This window comes from Astatotilapia calliptera, chromosome 6 (assembly GCF_900246225.1).
Source record: "Astatotilapia calliptera chromosome 6, fAstCal1.2, whole genome shotgun sequence".
Lineage (NCBI taxonomy): Eukaryota > Metazoa > Chordata > Actinopteri > Cichliformes > Cichlidae > Astatotilapia > Astatotilapia calliptera.
Window position 1 is genome coordinate 15,626,271 of NC_039307.1, and position 21,148 is coordinate 15,647,418.

Consider the following 21,148-nt stretch of genomic DNA (forward strand, 5'->3'; position numbering starts at 1 on the left):
TATTCAAGTTGATGTTATCTGATTTGATGTGCTCTAACTTACATTTTCAGTAATGGCATTTCTGGCGTCATTTAGACTAATCTGCCACACATATTCAGGAAAACCTATGAGCTGTATTCTGTAAAAAAAATATAAAAAATAAAAAGCCCAAAAAACAAACTGCAACTCCCCCTTTTTTTGCTAGAATAATGCAAACTTCTCAAATGTTTATTGAAGGACTCTTGAAAACTCTTGCTTCCTGTTTGGGGTTGTTTTTTCATGTTATTGGAATCAAGACACCAGCCTCAAGGTACTGATGATGAAATAGAAACTTAACATCTGAGGTGCACCAAACTGAAATTTTGAATGAAGAAGATTTATAAATGCAGTCAAAATAATCTGAATCTTGGGTGGATTGAAGCCTGCTCTGTGCAGGAATCTAATATGTTTCAGCAAAATGGATATTTCTCAACACTACAGGGCACTAGTTATGCACAGTGTGTTCCAGCAACCATGGTTTAGCAATATCTGGGCCCTTTTCAAACGTTCAGCTAAATTTTTTGGTATAGTGTTTTTTGTTTTGTTTTGTATGTTTGCATGTATGCACAAAAATTTGCTATGCCCCTATCTTCAAAACTACCCTAATTTCCATTATGCTACGTTAACCTCCTTTTTATTTTTTTCTTTCCTGTTTGGGCTGATTGGGACCTGATGAATTTAAAAACAAAGAATTAGCAGATTTTTTTTCTTTACCTAATTTTTGTTTCTGAGAAAAATGAGATCCACATTTGAGGACATTTGTTTTAAACTTCGATAGAACAGTGGCAGCATAATGCCCTCGTAAGTGGATATCAGGCCCTTGTAGAGAAAAATTAAGTATTTTGGTGTAGGCAACCCAAAATGTGATGTCCACATATGTGGACGCCAGGTCCTAGGAGGTTAAGTATGCGTTTGGCTGTTCCAGCCAGACGTTCCTAACTTTACAAGGACTCAGCTAAGACATAACACCAAACACCGGTTTTGGATGAAAGGTGGTCTTAAAAATAAATAAAGCCTTAAAGCTGAGGAATTACAAACACACTGCCATGAAGAAAGAAGGAAAGCCCTCCAAACAATTTGTGGCATGTAGTACTTTCAGTTCTTTCTGTGCTTGACACAAAGACGAGTGTCAAACATGAAAAGACAAACGTGGGGATGACAGAAAGGATTGAAAAAAAAAGAAAAAGAAAGATTGAACAGAGGTGAGAGTGAAAAAGACCACAGGGGAATTTTCCATTTGTCAAAACAAATCAGAAACACACAAATGTATACACACACACACACACACACACACACACACACGCACACAGGTAGACATAAGAAATACCTTTAAATACTGTTAAAAATGCAAACATGCACTCACCTTTACTAGGTTCACCTGTTTCATCTGATCAACTGCTCATTAATGTAAATATTCAGCCAATCCAATGGTATTAAATCAATGCATTTAGGCATGTAAACATGGTCATGACGACCTGCTGAAAATTAAACTGAGCATCAGAATGGGGAACAAAGATGATTTAATGTGGCATGGTTATTGGTGCCAGATGGGCTGGTCTGAATATTTCAGAAACTCATGATCTACTGAGATTTTCATGGATGACTAGGGTTTACAGAGAAGGGTCTGAAAAACAAATCCTATCCAGTGAGTGACAGTTCTCTGGTTGAAAAGGCCTTGTTGATGCCAGAGGTCAGAAAATATTGGCTAGACTGCTTCAAGCAGATAGGAAAACAACAGTAGCTCAAATCATCACTCTAAAAGTATGCAAAAAAGAGACTCTGATTGCAAAATGCATTAAACCTTGAAGCAGATGGCCAACAGCAGCAGAAGAGCACACCAGTGCCAGTCCTGAAACTAATTGCAAGAAACTGAGGCAATAATTTGTACTGGATCCCAAAATTAGACAACACTATATTGGAAAAATATTGTCTGGTGTGATGAGTCTTGTTTCTGCTGCAATGTTCAGATGGTATTGTCAGAATTTGGCATAAACAGCATGAAAGCAACTGGATTTGCCACTTAGCTCACTGCACTAGGAGGGCCTCCACAGTCACCATATCTAAATCCAGTAGAGATCCTTTGTGATGTGATGAAATGGGATATTCAAGTCATGAATGTGCTCCTGACAAATCTGCAGGAACTTTGTAATAGTATCATGTAAATATGGACCAAAATCTGAGAAAAATCTTCCCAGCACCTTGTTGAATCTACACCTAAAAAATTAAGGAAGCTTTAAATGCAAAAGGGGCTCAAATCTAGTACTAGGAAGCGAATGTATATGTATTTGCTCCATACAAACTTGCAGGTGATCATAAACATGAATGGACACACAAACAAATGCACAAACAGCCCAGGAATACTCTTCTGCCTGTGAAGATCGAGGGACTTCGCAAAAAAACGTTCAACAAAAAGAGAAAAAGAGTCCTGATTCTAACACAATCTAAGCTCTGGGATCTTCAAACAAACTCACGCTCAGGCACCATGGGGACAAGACCAACAGAATGAAGCATTTGGGGGGCTGACCTTCCTATTGCCTGCTCTGTTCCTGGCTGTGAGGTCTCCGTGCACAACAATGCAGTCTTTGCCATAGCAATGCGGTCTGGCATTTCACAGGGCCTACTGAGCCAGCCTCACTCACACTCACTGCCACATTCCATAGGTTGGCTTTAGAGCCAGTTAACACACATCTCGTGGCAGCTGTTTCCCTCTGAAAAGCGGGACCCTCTGAAAAGAGTGAAGCAGTCTTTTTGTACACAATAAAACAAAAGTTACACAAACCAAAGCAGATCAGTGATAATACTAAAGAAGGGTCATACATTCACAAAACTTCTAAGGAAAGAGGTCAACTCTGTAAATGTGAAGTTGAGACAACAGTGGCTGATGACACGGCCAACCCTCAGTGGATATTTGATGATTCCTCAAAGGACTTGCATGAGAGACCCTTAAAGCCAGGACACTGTTAGCAGGCGTGACAGACAAAACCAGTCCACCCACCATTCATTCACAACATGCTCTGTACTGAGAGGGCTTATTGCCATCAGTATCATTGTTTTTCAGCTCCATTAAACACTATTCTGGAAAATAAGGAAAAAGCAGCAGTAACACCAACGCTGCTGAAATGGCTTAATGGTGAAGATAGCTTTGTAATGCCAAAAGATCACAAGAAGCTTAGCTTGCAAAATGCACTTTTTGTGCATAGCTGCCACAGAAGCAATTATCTTTCTTTATAACAGCTAAATGCATGGGAAAAACCTGCAACAGATATTTTATGGCAAGTATTTATGCTATTAAAGATTGTTTTATAATATTTAATTAAATGAACAGATCTATGTGGTCTTCTGTGCTCCATGGCATAAAAGACAAAGACATGACAAAGTGCTTTGCATGTGAAAGAAACAGGAATGCTCACCGCAAGAGGCCGACTTCGTCTCCACCAGCTTCACCCTTCGTGTTTCATTACGAATTCTGTTATCTGTCGTGTCCACAAGATGTGCAAGGTCGTCAATAATTTCTAAGAGACAAAAAAAGACAAAAAAAAGGGGGAAAAAGTCAGTCAAGCTAATTGCTCAGGTCAGATCATGTGCACTAGTAGATTTAGATTTTATTTTGCATTAATCAAGTCACTGACACACAGACAACATAATATATTGTAGAGAAAAATATATAAAAAGCACAAAGAAGAAGAAAAACAAATACAGGTTTTGCAAAAACTGTATCTGCTTTTCTTTACAATTGGGTAAAAAAAAAAGCATCTTACAGAGCGAGATTGTCTAAGAAGTAAAGAGAGCCAGAGGTTCACTAATCTGCAAAGAACTGCATCAACAAATTATGGAACAATATCTGCATAACGCTTCATCTTTCGCGACCAAAAGAGCGGGGGTTGGGGACCGCTGATTTAAGGTTAAAGCTCTAACATGCAAAGAAGAAGCCACATGTGAACATTGTCTTCTTCTGTGGACCAAAGGTCACTTAAAATCGACCAGTCAGAAGAATTGAAATTTGAAAACATGGACACTGCATCCTCTGGACTAAAGAAGAGAGGAACCGTTCAGCCTGTTATGAGTGCTCATTTAAAAAGCCTGCATCTCTGATGGCGTAGCTTCATAGTAGAAAAGTCCAGTTACTGAATTGGCCTGCCTCCAATCCAGAGCTTCCATCAACTGAAAACAGTACGCTCATAATAAAATAAAAAGTATGGACGACACAGAACTGTTTAATTGCACAGAACTACAATTAAAATCTTATATATCAGACAAGAATGGGACAACATCACTTTCTCCAAATGTGCAACAGTTCTCAACTAAAACTGGAGATGCTACGCAGTGGTAAACATGGTCCTGTCCCAACGTTTTTATGATGTGTTGCTGGCGTCAAATTTAAGATGAGCTATTGTTTTTAACTTAAAAGTGAACATTTGTTTTGGTTTAAACACCTCATGTGTTTTCTATCTTCTATTGTGAATAAAATATGAGTGAATGAGATTTGCAAATCACGGCATTTCTATTTTTATTTACAAGCTACACAGCATCCCAACTTTTTGGGGAGTTGGAATTGCCCCCCCAAGGTAACCATCTATATAAAAATGACTCTCAATGATGGAAAGACAAGTTCTGCATTACATGACACCTGACCGGCAAACAAAAAGACAGAACCTGCCAACAGACATAAGTTGTGGCAGAGGAAGTAGGTCATATGAAAGCACTCCTTGCCCTTTCAAACGGTTTCACTCCTTCCTGGATTTAATCAGATCCTTATTTCTCATGAGTTTTGAAGACGTAAGCTGAGGCTTCTGGGACTATGCCTTAGGATCCAAAGAAAGAGAGTGTGTTCCTTTTGTGTGTGTGTGTTTGGCGCTGTGGCTAAGGTCTTTCAGTAGGAGTTCCTGACTTGAAGGTCGTCCAGATGGAAGCCTGTGTGATTTGTTAGAGCAAGCCACCGTGTTGACATGTCATCTCCAGAGATCTGGTGCAGCAACAAAAACAGACAGCTAAAAAGCCATCACACAGAGATGGTACAAACCGGAACCACGAAAACAACATGAATGGCTAAAAACGGCGAGTGAAATATATGTTAAGGAGCAACTGACTCACATGACAAGACTATGAGGAACAATGTAGAGTGAAATTTAAGAAATGGATAATGTTAATGTGTCAGTGACAGGATGAAATATTGATGTCAAAGGAACAAACTTTAGAGATAAAGCAATCTATAATGTTCATGCGATGATGTAGTTTCTTTCTGATGGTTTGTTGTATTTCTCTTTCTTCTTTTGTGTATATGTGAAATGGGAACAGACAGCTGCTGAAAAATTTCCAAATTAAAAAGTAATAATGTTGAAAGATGGCATTGTATACTTATTCACTCAGACAACTACAAACTAAACAGGAATGGGAAGCTAAACTCATCTACAAACTAGTGCCAAGTTTACAGGCAGTGTTCTTCAGAAGGGGAACAACAATGTATTGCTACGGTATGGCAAAGTAGTACTCAGTTGATATGATCTTCAAAAACTGGGCAACATGACCGAATTCCCACCAATGAGGGCTCGGGGCTGTCTGCAGCATTTATCTTTGTGAGCACAAATGTCTTCAACTCAAATGAAACTGCCTTGTTTCCCCCAGCTAGAGTCATCGCCATTTGACAAGACAGTTTGCCTTTTGGCTGATACCAAATAATTAAGTTGCAAAAATAATTAGAGGAAGGAAAGAAAAGCAAGTAAGTTTGAAGGGCCAGAATGTTAAGGGGCAAGGACAAGCAGATGGGAGACGTGAGATTGCCGTATGTACAGGGTCCCTCGAGACTTCCACATCACCATCTAAGCATCAGGCAACAATTTAGAAGGAAGAAATATTTCCTTTACAGGCAGAGAAGGGGTGTAGACACTGAACCATTCGTGCTGCATGCCACTCCAACTAGTCATGGATGTTTTCAGTCGCTGGTGCCAAGTTTCTTAATTCAGTTCTGGCCCAGCAATAACATCCCATTTCATTGATGAATTTCCATCCATTCTAGGACATGATTTTTAACTATAGTTGCAATGAAACGCTCAATTAACGTTTGCACTAAGAATGGCTGCACTACAATATACTGCCTTTTTACATGCGTAGTCCTTCAGTTCACTCTATTATCAAATCAAGTTTCTAACACCATAATTCTCAGTTTCCCATTGTAACTTATCTGTGTGACAGGTGCTGGCTTAGATTAGCTATACCACAAAGAAGCCCCTGTTTCAGACAGAGTTTATTTATTTAATGTGCTATCACACTGAATAAACCTCTAAAACCACAGCGTGGAAAAGCATGGCATGTGTGTACACAAATTTCTCCTGTTTGTCATTTTTTAGGATGCACTGCTATACGCTTATTTCACCTCAATTATGCAAAAGACAAGCGCTCTTATTGAACACATACTTTGTTTTTAAATATTTGTAGCTGAATTAGAATGGGATTTCTGATTTGTTTGTTTTTTTGTCTTATTTTTAAAGTAATCTTTAAAGACACTGCAGTACATTAAGAACATACTTTAGTTTCCTCGTATAGAAATATATACAGCGGGGCCTCTATAATCCACTACAATGGTTTTTAAATGAAACAACCAAGAAAAGATTGAACTAGAGACATTCAGATTTAATTCAGTGTCTCTAACCAAAGTACTGAATTAACTGTTTAGAAATTAATTACAGACATGTTTATACATAGTTTCTCATTTTCAGAGGCTCAAAAGCAATGAAAAACAGTGACTGAGTTGCAGTAAGGTTAAGCCTGCTCTCTTGTCACTTCATGAGCAAATAAGCAGATGAAAGATATATACTTGTATCCAGTTACTGTTCACTGAAGCTTTCAATATGAGGTCAAAAGAGATGTCTATGCAAGCAAGAGGTCATCTTTAGGTTGAAAACCAAAAATGAAAGTATCAGAGAGATGGCGAGAGCTTTAGGTTAGCCAACATGGGACATTCTTCAAAAGAACGAATGCATTGACCAGCTCAGCAACACCAAAAGGCCTGAAAGACCACTGAAGTCTAAAGTGGATGATGACAGGATTATTTCCATTGTTAAGAAAAACAACCTTATAACTTTCAAAAACACTCTTAAGGAGCCGCTGTATCACTCTCAAAGTCTACAATAAAGACTTTAACAATGAATGTAAAAACAGAGCTTTTACAACAAGGTATAAATCACTGGTTAATTTCATTAAAAACAAAAGTCCATATAAGGCTTTCCTAGAAAACATCAAAAAGAACCTGCACAGATCCAGAAAGTTCTTTGTACAAATTAACCTCCAAAGACATTAACTCTCTCATGGCATGCATTTTTAATTTCTCTTTGCTATTTGGGCTGATTGGGACCTGATGAATGTAAAAACAAAGAATTATGTTTTTGTTTTGTTTTTTTTACCTGATTTTTGTTTCTGAGAAAAATCGGATGCACATATGACATTCATTTTAAATTTCGATAGAACAGTGGCAGTATAACGTCCTCGTAAGTGGATATCAGGCCCTTGCAGAGCAATATTTAGTATTTTGGTCTAGACAACCCAAAATGTGATGTCCACATATGTGGACGGCAGGTCCTAGGAGGTTAAAACCTGGGTTAACTGGTACTAAATGGTGCAAAGAGAAAAGTACAGAAAGGCAAAGGAACAGCTCACGATTTGTAATATTTCCAAAGCAAACATAAACAAAAACTAGTGAACAGTTACTTTCATAACAAGAAGTTTTAAGTAGTTTTACAGCTCATACAGAACCAGGCAATCCATGTGCGTTTCCTTGGAACAATTTTCCTTTAGAAAACAGTCAAAATAACTTTAAATCAGATGAGGTTTTTAACTTTATGGACCAAGTCCCAGAAATTTTTGGTTACACCTGCTATAATACAGAGCTCTGTACCACAAAATCTAAGTGTTCGTATACTGGTTAGGATAGGTTTTCCCATTCTGGGATATTTTTTGTTGTTGTTGTTTCCTTGTTTTGTGTGTTAAGGTGAAATGTGTACTATTTCAGCCTGTCCTGACATCCTTCTTGCTCATGACAGTGATCAAAATACTTCAGCTCAGCGTTACTAAGTAAGCAGCTTTGTTGCTACAGTGGTGCAAATTGTGAGGAAAAAAAAAAGACAGAAGTTTATCGCTGACACACATCACGTTTTTCACACTTACATAAAAAAGAAAAACACAAAAACAATGGGCATAAACCTGGCCCTATTTAAAAGCAGAATGGGACCCCTGAAACACACACACATACACCAATAGGAGACAGATGTTGCTTTCACATGATGTCACTTTATTCTGCTTTTTCCTGAGTTATCTCAACACCACTTCAAGTGCCTTCTAGAGCTTGAATCTTTAAAATAAAAACAACAACAAACAAACGAAAAAACCAAAATCATCTTATGGCCACATTGCCATTTGGGGTTAGTTTCAGGTCTGTTTCCTCCATCTTTTCTGTCAGGATCATCTGGCACGATGGACAGATGGATGCAAATTACCAGTTACCAGGACTGGTAGCTCATCATCATCATCATCATCATCCAGTCAGAGGTATCTTATGTAGCCCAAACCCTCTAGCTGCTGTCTCAACTAGCAATCGAATGTTATTTATATATTTAGTTTTACTATTTTTACTACAGAGAAAACTACTAACACGTCTGTAGAGTATTTTTTTCAAACACAACCATACAATGCCTCTTCTGGCTGAGTTTCCAGGAGAAGCCTCCTTGAGATTAGATGAGCAGCCATCCATGAATCCTCTAATATCTTTGGAAGGATGTTAAAGATTGAGTTTTGAAATTTAAAGCATTATATTGCAGTGGAAATGATCATTAACAGACATTTATACCACTATAAAGCCATGATCTTAATAATAACACAAGGGGGTTTGCCAAAACTCCCTGATCTGCACAGATTCTCATATGAGCTGTATTCCCTTGCAGGAGAACGCCCTCTTCCATTAGCCCAGTTATTTAATTAAAACTCAGTGTGTTAAGAACCAATCTCGCTGAGCAATTAGTGGACTGTCTGATTCAACTTAAGAAGCAACAATCCAGATCCAATGTTAATAAGGAACTGGAAAGTTGTGTTACAGTTCTTTATCCAGACCAATAAAGGCACAATAGCAACAAAGAGAACAAGAAAAATATTACGCGAAAGCATGGACATCCCACAGTTTTAAAGATTGATTTTAATAGACATATAACTATGTGTATGTTTCTGTATAGACAGTAGGAGAGAACCTAGATCTAGAACAATGCAGAGTCATTGTTAGTGTATGCATGTATTCATTTTAAAACAAATCAGACAGCAAAGATGATGAAGTGCGGGTATTAATCAAAATCTGAACAATTTCACTTCCACATCACAGATCTATATCTGCCCCAAGGATCTGTAACGCTGACTCAAGCTCAAAGCTTTGGTTTTTTGTGTGTGTGCAGTGGAGGCACTTGGATAAATAGTTACACCCCATGGTGGCTCCAGGATGCGCTGTATTAACTTTGTATTATTTTAGGACTCATTCCAGGAGAGGGCATAGCACACAGAGAAAATGCTTGTTTCCTGTGACCAATTTAAACACAATCTAAGTCAGTGGGTCTAATTTTGTTGTGCTTATTCAGGAGATGATTTCTCCTGAGGATACAGAGAAAGGGGAAAGAGAAGAGAAAGGGTTTTTTAAGTCACCCCTCCTGTGGTATCTCTTGTTGCAGTGCAGGGAGGCCTGGCTACAACTGTTACCAATTGGCCCTGGTGTGACTGACTGTGTTTGAGGGTACTGCTAAAACACACACACATACACACACATCTCTGGGTGTAACTGGAACTTCACTTGGCACACGTAAAGGCACTCAGCATGATGATACTACTCATAGCAATTATGGTATTTACAAGAAGTTGCACAGTCTTGGAAAAGTTTCTTTCAACTTCTTTCTTTTTGGCCCTTGACTGCTTTTTGTACACAAACCCTGAGGGTCTATGATGAGTGAGGAATGTAGCGTTTACCTGTTTTTAACATAAGCACAAAACTCAACAATCAATTTAATGCTGAAACTAAAGACAAAAACAATGAAGACAAAATTGGATATGCACAATCAGGCTACAAAAGGTGAGCCTCTCTATTCCGGGGATTCCTATCACTGTTTAAATATTCACAATGGTGATCAATAATTTATAACTTCATTTGCCAACATCAACAGTTCTGCAAAAGTCTTTTTTTTTTTAAATCATGGGGCTAACCAAACATAATAAGATTCATTAGACATCAGAGAATCTTAAATAGCATTTTTTTAACTACAGTGGAAATATGATACACAAATCTTCCCACTTAGGCAAACCAGATGGAAAATGAGTTAAAGATGTAACGCTGTAGAAAACAATGTATACTACAAGAAATGTCTTGTACATGTAGACAAGAAATTGAATAAGGAAGACCATCAGACAGATGTACACATGGACTCCAAGCTACACAATTATTTAAGTTATTTAAGTTTTACATGGGTAATGGCATGAAGCGTATTTTTTAAGTAAAGCTAATTTAGTGTCTTCCCAGAATTGACCAATTTTTGTGTATTTCTGACCAAATATGCATGTGTGCTGATGGGGTTTGTAATAGTATCAACATACGCACAATTTACACTCCCAACATCTGGCCTTCTGAAGTACTGATCCACATGAGAACAGATTAGTCTCACTTCTGGGCATCATTGTTTCTGGCTCCAACAAATCAGTGAGTTGTTTCAAAAGCACTGACAGACGCCTCCACTCAACACATTGAGGTGGGGGGTAAGATACCCTTTTATTGCATCATTACATTTTCTCCCACCAGGTTATTGGCTGCCACAGTGATGATGGATGTCTTGCTTTTGCAACTCATGCCATGTACACACTTGCCAGTGATCGAATTATAGAAATGTTTATACATATTGTGGGACAACCTTTGCTTTCAATGAAAACTTTGCATTGGCACTTTTGTTGTCAGCTTTGGAATAAATTTAACTTTACTATGCTACCAGGAGAAGACGTAGCCTAACGATCGCTGAAAGAGGCCCTCCACTACTGCGTATTCATTTCAAACAATATTCACGCTGTTACATCAGTGATTTGCAGTTCCTTGAATTTCTGACTGCAAGTCTTTCAACAAGGGAGCATAAAATATTGACAGGGCTCAAGTGATAAGTCAAATATCATCTTATTATTCTGCAAACTTCAAACTAGCAAAACACGGGTCCTGGCATTCATCAGAATGATACTTTACCTAATACCACCCATCTGAACATTCCTCCAGACCAAGCCCAGGCTCGAAGGAGAGCTAGACAGTATTAAACAGGTGGCTGTACAAATGATGAACCTGAAATGTTCATCTTATACGTTTTATTTTATGCAGTCTGGATGTTTGTATTGAACTGATAAATTACATAAACTGGCATAAAGTGATGCAAATATACCAATATGCTGGAAAAGCACTGATCAACAACATGTAATACTATTAAATACATGCTTTCACATTTCGTGCTTTAATCCTAAACATTTGTGTGCCAACCTGAAACCGAAACCGGCTGTGTGTCCACAGACAGTTTCACCTCTCTAACCCTGTTACGTTTACCAAAAGATCAATCACCGCACATGACGGACACCAAAAAGAACAACCAGCTGATGAATGACTTACTCAAAATTAGGAAGAAAAAAACAAAGACTTCAAAGAACAGCACATAAATTCAAAAACCTGCCCATTAGTTCAGTTTTAGCTGATACTAACCATTGGGTTTATATTTGTTAGACACTAAATACAAAGGTGAAGGTTTTACATTTTTTTCCCACCAAACATTGGGTTTTCCCCAGATAATCTATTAGCCATTCCGCACAAGCATATGCATGTGGATACAGTAAATTTCATAGGACATGTTTCTTAAGCATAAACCAACAGCCCTGGACTCATATATGGAAAAAAAGCACCAAAGAAACATCTGTTATGCTGCTGTCTCAACCATGTTAAGTAAGTTAAACTGGCAACGTTACCACAATTCTTTCAGCCTCAAATTATACTTGTATATACACTCACCAAGCAGTTTATTAGAAACACCATACTTGAACACTGTGCTCACAGTGTTCAAGTATGTTAATGCTCTGTGCCATGGAATCCACTAGACAATTCGAAATACAATATGAAGGCATTATACAGTCCCAATCAAAAGTTTAAGACCACTTGCAAAATGGAAAAAAAAATCATATTTTGTATGGTCAGATCTTAACAAGGTTCCAAGAAGAGCTTCAACATCCAACAAGAAGCATGAAAATAACGCTTAAACTTTAAATTCTAACCAACTGCAGCCCCAAAACAAAAACTTCAAAATCTTAAAGACACATAACAAATGTTATGGAAATCTTTTTATCTTTCCGAACAAAAAAACAAAACAAAACAAAAACATTTTGCCAATATAGTGGATTTTTAAATCACCAAATAACAGTATCGGTCTTATAAACTGCATATCGATTTTTACTCTACACTGTACCATACTACAACCTTACTATCATCTACCCCACCTCCAACCTCCCCACTCTTCTGTCTCTCATGTAGAAAGTGTCACTTCTTGCCAGCTATGTTACGTACCAAAGGTAAGGTGATCAGGCAATACCTTCCATATTTATTTCAATATTTCGGCCATCCTAGTTGCCTATTCTTGGATGTTCCAAACTTAATCTCGGATTCATTAACAGTCATGATAGCAGAGCTGGTATCATTACAAGCCGCAACAATGTGACTGTTACCGTTTTCATCTTGTGAGTCTGTGTTTGCATGTGTGTGCGTCACTGAGGAAAAACACATTCACAGTAACACCAACTGCGACAGTGAAACTACGACAAAGGTGGTGTTGAAATGCCAGCAGGTGTTTGTAACTATGTTTGTCATTCTGTGTGTAGGCAGATTTTGACAAGGGGATAGAGCAAGAACATTACAGGTGAGAACATTACGGAGAGCATGAAGTGCTAATAAATAATTAAAATGAGAACTATAGAAATGAAATGCATTATTATTAAAAATAAATATAGGAATCTACTTTTTGAGATATACGTAGATGTAACTATTTTAACTTGCTTCAGTATTTCTTTGTATCAATTCCCCTATTTTTTCCTTTTCTCAACTTTCCCGTTCATTTATTAATTCATTTTAAAAATATATATTTATGCAGTCTTTATATATTTATGTTTTTTCCCTTTGCATTTTTCTCAGTTTATATTCCAAAGCTTATTTATTTCTAAATGTTAATTTTACATTTCCTTCTGCAGCTCTACTTCATTATGTAAATGCAGTGGCCTTTTCTAAGTCTTTCCAGCAGCACAGCATGATTAAAATATAAAGCCTTTGGAAACAGCATGGTTCTTTACTGGAAATGATTAGCACTGCACATATAAACAAACAAACAAAAAAAGTGAACTGATAGTACTGGCTCAAAAGTACCTAAACCTCATCAGCAGAGAAAATGATGTCAGCTTGGATAAGTGGTGACTATAAAACATTTTATGATCTCACATTTTCCAAGATAGTTACGAGCCATCAAAAGAATATAAACATTTATTACAATTAAATAAGATACTATCCACAGAAACAACACAAAGAAAGCCTCAAAAAAGTGTTGAATTACAAGGAATGAAAAAAAACTTTACAAACAGCTCTTTATCCTGTTAAATTAAACTGTTATGATGGCCAGCCATCACTGAAAAGTGAACAGTGAATATGAATTATAGCTGCCAGTGTATTGCATACAATTATTACACAAGTCATCTGCTCTGACTTTTTAGAATTGATGAAAAAAGGTCTAAAACTCTTAAAGCGCTCTACAAAGACCAACAGCACTGAGAAGAAGTTTGATTATTACCAGGCTTTTCACCATCATCACCCCTCTTATGGCCAGGTGCCACCAAACAATGTGTGTGTGATGAGCATGAGGGTGCCAGCACCATCAGTAGCAGCAGTATAAAGCAGGGACCACCCTGTCACTGGCACGGCACCTCCAAACCAGTCGCGGTTACACTTCATCACTACCATCACACTTCATTTGCAAGGACACCCGGGAGTGGGTGGCATATTAAGAAACAAGGAAATAGCAAAGAATGAAATATCATCAGTTTAATTGAATGAGTTTCATAGGACATGAGAACAGGGAAGTACCTGGATTCTCGAACAGAAATCAGGTTATCTAGTGCACTTCCTTGTTATGGTCAAATTAACATTAAGAAGACTACATTAAAAATGAAATGGTCATGTAAAAGAAAAAGACAATTAATGCAGGATTTCCTTTGACAAAAGCCCATTGAATATTTTTCCTTTTCAGCAATTTTACATGCAAAAAAACACTATGCCTGTGGTAAAGAGTCTATCCAATGTTTCCTATTCCCTATGTTCTCTGTGCCCCCAATCTGTCTCTCTCTCTGTGTCTATGGTGTGTAGGTGGGGTCTCCCTTCACTTGACTCTGCTCATCCCCTGTCCTAGCTCGATTACCTGCCTCCCACCAACTCACCTGTGTGCACTCAATTTACTTAGACTCTGACCGCAGTGGTAAGAAAATGCAAACTGACTTACACGAAAAGTGATTGTAGTGTAAGTCTTCAAGTCAGACCCTGTTTCACACATAATGCACAGGGTTTGTTGTTACTAAACTTTCTCTCTTACACTTCAGCATCATGTCCAGCCTGACTGTGTCTCTGTTGTTCCCTTGCCCATCCACAAACCACCAAAAGCTCTCTCTGCTTGCTGTGGTCTTTCACCACTGCAGCTGCAGTGCCAATTGCCCGCCATTCTCTCCACTGCCCCTGGATTTCTGCTCTCTGCCTTCAGCCTGATCCTTTAACCATCATTTACAGAATGTGAACACTTATGTTCAAATCCTGCATTTGCTTCCTGTTATTTGTAACAAGATAGTTTTTTCAAAATCATATAACTTTTAAAAACTACAAGATTTTATATTTTAGCTGTCAGAATGTTAAAAAACAAAAAAGTAGGCTTGGGAGGAAGTATTATTCCTTTAAAATGAAATTACACTGAAATCACACACATTTTCACTGTTGCTGGAACTAAACCATTTATACATGCATTCTAATAAAACTGAGCATGAGCTTTCTCAATTGCTATTTTTAAGTGATTAGAGGCTTTCCCAATAACGGAACAAATGTGTTTTAATTGAAATAATCTGAGTCAAATAACTCATCATCCCCTGTGGTGAGTGGAGCTTCCCGGCAATACGCTGGCCAGCTGACTGACTGAGGAGTTATGGAGGGACTTTGATCTTCCAGCCAGACCCTGTTTCACACATAATGCACTCTGACGCATAAAGACACATATGCTCTCATGCTCAGACACTGAGACAAATACACATGTATAGACATTTTGGTCTATCAGCATCATAGAATCAGACACACAGCTAGAGAAAGACACAAGGTTCTTGTATGTGACATGCTTCCAACAAGCATTTATGTCTCAAAGAGGAGCAGAATTAATTTACAGTGCTTCTCAGAGGCACCACTGAGCATTACAGAGTTGTATCATACCTAATACAGATGTTTTCCTGCAGAGAAGAGTTTGGGGCCAGTGGGTATTTATCTTCTGGGGATCAGTGGGGCATGGAACATGAAACATCACAGAGGTGTTTTTCAGCCTGGAAAGTTCTCAGAGATGCTGGGATCAAATCCGGACTTTACTTTGGATCTTGGTCTGTACAGCTTTCAAAAAGGTTCTTGAGTTCAAGTCGGCATTTCTGAAGCCTCTCTGAAACCTTTAAATACTAATAGGTGTTTTTTATAGAAATACGACAAGAAGGTCAAACCGCGTTTTTACTTCCAACCAAATTCAATCATATTGACTGCAAATAACTTGCAGCACTTAGAACAGAAACATGATAATCTGAATAAGTTACATTTTCAAATTGTTTGTTTTAGCTGAGCAGGTTTGAACATTTAAACAAATATTTAAGCAAACTACGCCAAAAAAAAAAAGGGATGGACAGATATATTACTTTTCAGAGACTCAAAACAGAACAATAAAGTTTTTATGAAACCATTTCATTGAGCTTAGTATTATTTGTTTTCCATATGTTTACTCAGCTTTCTCAGCATGGCACAACTATTTGTTCCCTCTATGTCATTTATATTTATGAACTTTAAAAAGCGATCCAAAATATTGCGCTGAAACACAGTCATGCCAGGAACATATATTTGAATTTGAAACTGACAGAGTTAGGGACATTTGGCAAGCTAGGCTGACAGGAGAGATGAACTGCTGAAGTTTGTGGTGGATTTAGGGTAACTGCACTCTACTCATGAAAACCAGAATGAAAGTTTGGCCACCAGTGCGGCTGAAATAACTTCCCATTTCAACAGCCTCCCACATAATTGTGGGCAGCTAGGAATGATGGAGGGTACAAAGAAACCGGCACAAAAACATGATGCAACAATACCACATGCTTTGCTGCACTTAAAAACACAGCTAGATGCGCAGACAATTAAACAGTGAGAAAACCACATGTATACACAATGACACAAACACATTAGGGCAAATATGTGACTGTAGCCCAAGTAGCTGGACTCTACCCTCATATAAATCAATGACACACACTAACAAATGTGTCATTATCATACTGATCCTATTAAGTATGACAGTGTATTACATGTATATGCTGAAAGCATTTAAGCAGCTGCACCTACAGCTGTCGCATAATTACAGAGTTCCTCCAGATGATGAGTCAAAAGGAGGCGGTGCTGATCACTGAAGGAGAAGAAGAACCCTCCTCAGATGATTGAAACAAATTAACAAAACCTGTGAGAGATCCTATGACTCCTTCTTCATCTTGCCTAAACGTGGATCATTCCACCCCCACAACACAAGGACACAAGTTTAAATAATTACACTTTGTAGGTGGAATCACACAGTTTTACTGAGTCCTGCAGCTGCTGTGCCGCCACAGCCTCTACTGCCCACTAGTGGATTCATGTGTGGGCTACACAAGTCTACTGCTGAACAACTAATTACAGTGTTTCTATCATGGCCACAGAGCAAAGAGCAAAAATATAAATAAACAAAACCAAACTACTTTATTCACTTTACTTAAACAATTCACGTAGCCTTGTTTCATTTCAGTTCAGTGAAAGTCTTCTATGGCGTTATTTTTGTGCCACTATTCTGATCGCATGTAAAAACAATTTGAGTGCACGTAAACATTTTTTGCAAGTACAAGTGTTGCATTTTGAGGAGAAATTTATTTTGAGCAAAGAAAAGCTAAATTTGAGTGAACAAAAGTCATTGCTGCGTGCAAAAAATGTATTTCAGTGTTTGCTATTATCCACACACACACACACACACACCAGCAGCCCCTCTCGCAACGTGTTGCTCGCGCTCTCAACGTGTTGCTCGCGCTCTCAACGTGTTGCTCGCGCTCTCAACATTTCTGGCCGTGCGCGCTCAACTCTTTCTGTACACCGTTATATTTGTGCCACAAAACCAGCCAATCACAGACTTGGATGCAAAAAATCTGATTGGCTGTTTTGGTCTCCAACTTGCACCTGCAAACTTTTTTTACGTGCGCTCAAATTTTTTTTACGTGCGCTCAGGATAGTGGCACAAAAATAACGCCATAGTCTTCACTGCATTTTGCAGTCACTTTTCAATAAATGCAAATAAAACTTAACTGAACATGCCCCCCACAAAGCTGTCCAGTTAGGAGAAACATCGGTGTGTGTTGGTCTTCCTTAGTATGGAAAGTGTGTGCCCATTCACACTGCAACATTAAAGTACTGCTTGGCTCAGATGTGTCACAATAGGAGCTTGGAGACAAAACTACAGGCTGGGGTTAAGTCAAGAGTGAAACAGATGAAGCTGATAACAGATCAGAAGACTTTTTTAAAGATGATTAAAGACTTGTTGCAATTTATAATGGAACAGTGATGTATCACTTTGAAGGTTAGCTGATAGGCATCATCTAAAGGCCCACTTGAAGCTTGATTCTGCCAAATGCCCCACCAGCGTAATAACAATACGGGGCATGTTATGTCTACCAGTACCTTGCACATATTTTAGTACAAACAAGCAGTGAGATTTCAGAACACTTAATAGTTCACAGTTATGACTATTTTTTACTTCATGTAAAATACTTTATTATTGATGTTCCGAAAGATATTTTGTTTATTTTCAATTTAAAGAAGAGCTATTGTGCTTGTTACTTGCTTGCTTGTTTATTTTTTTTTCTCTTATTTTCATTTTAACCATTTCCTCCACTTTAGATTTTTTTTTAATTTGCTTGTGATTCTTCATTTGTCCATTTCTTTCTTTGCAATAGCTTTAATAAAATTTGTTAACCAACTTCTTAATAAGTAAGCTCAATTAGGCTGTCTTCACTGTAATTCCTCTTCACATCTCAATATTGCACATTCTCATCGTTGCTTTCTGTCATACTGTCCTTCCTGGTTCTTTCCTAACCTTCATTTTTAATCCCTTGCTCTTCTTAAATGTCTCCACTCAATCACTGAAGGGATAAAACCGCTTCACCTTACTAGCGGCACAGTACATTTGTAAGATTAGCCCACCATGCTCTCTACCGCACCGTCTGTGATTGCGCCAACTTACATGTGAGGTCTTGCATTAACGTCTAGCTCTCTGACTGGACAGTGGTCTCTTAGCTCTTCATGCAGATATAAATACGACCTATGTGCCAATCACAACTTGACAACATGTGCTGTACATGTGGTCCACACCTTCGGCACAAACAAAATGATCACACACTTAGACAAGGCACTCACACTTTCAAACACACACACAGACTCTGAGGGCAGGCTGCTAAAGAACAGATGTATATATGTGCACTTGCGCACACACGCACACATTAAAACATAAAAATGCCCAGAAGATGAAGGTGCAATGTTCCCCCTGTGCTTAAATGGGAACCACGTGCTGGCTGTGGGTTGAGGCAGACTTAGTAAAGTAAGTCCTTCCACTCATTATGTGGGATGACCCATGCTTCCTTGAGGCTGAGGAAAGCGCAAGGCAGCTTTCTGCTAGTCGGCCCTTTGAATGCAGCCTCCAAACCAGAGTGGTTAGCAATTATATAAACAGAGGAGGAGATTTGTTCCCGTTGTCACTTGCGTTAGCCAAAAGGAACCTGCCAGACCAAGTCGGAGTCCGTCTAAGGCACCATTAAATGGCAGGGAACCCTTTGGTCAGAGCCAATGGAACTGGCAGCTGTAAATTGCAAAGGTTCCCATCCATGAATACCACCAACAGCTATAAAGGTAATGTGATTGCCCCCCAATAATAAATATAAGCATCAATGTACTGTCAAATTTCATTTGAAATATATACTTCACAGCTCCTCCTTGTTTTGCATAGAACGTTTTCACACTAAGATTACTAATAAATAAGGTTTACTATAAAATAAAATTCAAATGTATATTAATACTGTAGACAGTAACACCAAGAGGTAAAGTAAGAATAGCTGAATAAAGCCTTATTTAAGGTGTTTATGTGGTACACAAATAGATTTTGAAAAGCATGACTTCCTCCCATGGCAATCTTCTAATTCAATTAAATTCTTCTGATTCAAAAAGGCAGCAATGGGTTGAGGCTGTATCCGTCATCATTCTGAGCTGAATGAGTGAATTAATGTCTGGACAGTTGTGTGTCATACTGGGAGTGTGGGAAAAGAAAAAAACAAGCTCCAATAAGTCTCACAAAAATTAGCAATTGCTGTATATTATATTATCTATCTATCTCTCTCTCTATCTATCATGGGTCATGATGACTCATGAGTCATGGCTTAGTCTAAAAGCCGTTATTTTAAAGGTTACAGGAATACTATATGTAAAATTTGTGTAATCTATAATAACAAATGGCAGTAAGGTGGTGTAGAATAAGACACTCTAAAGCACACAAAGATAGATTACTGGCAATAAAGCCAAATTCATCAAAGAACACCTTGCCCAGTGAGTGTTTGTTTCCAACGATGTCTCATCTGCTTATAAGACAGTGGTGGGAAAGGTTGTTGAAATCATACCTTCTGGATTTTTCCCCCCCATTTTCCTCATTAGTCTACTCTTTTTTGGTAATATGCACAATTAATAGTTTGTGAAAAAGCTTACAAGTGCCAGTATGGTGGCTATGTATATTGTGAGAATTGATGGACTAGCTAGAGAGTGGAAGGGAACCTCGCCCAGTCTCCATACAGGCCTGTTGGTAGACATCTGGAAGGGATCCGGGTCTGAAAATGAGCTAAGTATGATAGACCACAACTCACTACTGCATCATACTGTATACTGGGCTTCTTTGAGTGCCTGTCCACATGCACAGCATGTCTGTTAAATGTGCATCTAAGCACTTTTAAACATGCATGTACATGAAAGCTAGAAAGCAAAACAATAAACCTAGAACAAAATCAGGTCCCCACAGGAGTCGAATCAATCTGTCTCCCCAGTTAACATGATAAAGTTACTACAAAGCTGGAAGTAAGAATAACTAGCCGCATGCTAATATCTCAGCTGGCAGATTCTGTCCATTACAGATATACAGATACTCTTATTTTTCCATAGCCATTCATTTTCAGTGAGACAGAAGCAGGGGTGTACTATAACTATAGGTTTTTCTACTCTTTCTTATGCACACAGAATATTCTGATAATATGATTTTGTCCAATTTTGTATGCAGTTTCTAAAACACAGGCAGCTGACTTCAACACAGTTTATTAGAGGAACTAACAAAGTCACAATGCCAAAGAGGCAATACTTGAGCTGAACAGACCATAAAAAGATTTTATTTTAGATTTCTTTTCAAAAGAAACATCAGCACCCACAAACCTGCAACGTCAGGATCATTTGATCCACAGACCTGTGGTTCGGGTGGTTCTTAATGTACTACAATATCACTTACATTATGATACAGAGAAACTAAAAATGAGTCACCATGATGCATAAAAAAGGCACAAACTGCTTTAAAACTGGCTTCGTCATAAGTTGGCCACTAGAGAATACCACTTTCAATTTCACACTTTGTTTTTCCATTGATGTTGGACTTTTGACATTATTGGTGGTTAAATAATAAAGAATATGTAAAACGCTTATACAAATGTGTTTCCTGTTGTTTTCGATGGCTGGAAAAATCGCTTAAAA

General features: G+C 38.2%; 1 protein-coding gene across 2 annotated transcripts in view; it reads right to left on the minus strand.

Moving 5' to 3' along the window:
• The window catches only part of stx8 (syntaxin 8), a 45,760-nt gene that overhangs the window by 12,306 nt on the left and 12,306 nt on the right, over positions 1-21,148 (minus strand). Inside the window, exons 7-8 of one of the 2 annotated variants that reach the window (XM_026170551.1) lie at positions 3,429-3,530; positions 876-2,743 (exon numbers count right to left, since the gene is read on the minus strand). In XM_026170551.1, the coding sequence (XP_026026336.1) occupies positions 2,547-2,743; positions 3,429-3,530 (299 nt within the window). In that variant the 3' untranslated portion in view covers positions 876-2,546. Of the gene's footprint in view, positions 1-875; positions 2,744-3,428; positions 3,531-21,148 lie in introns of those variants that run through there. The other variant, XM_026170548.1, reaches the window with a different exon arrangement.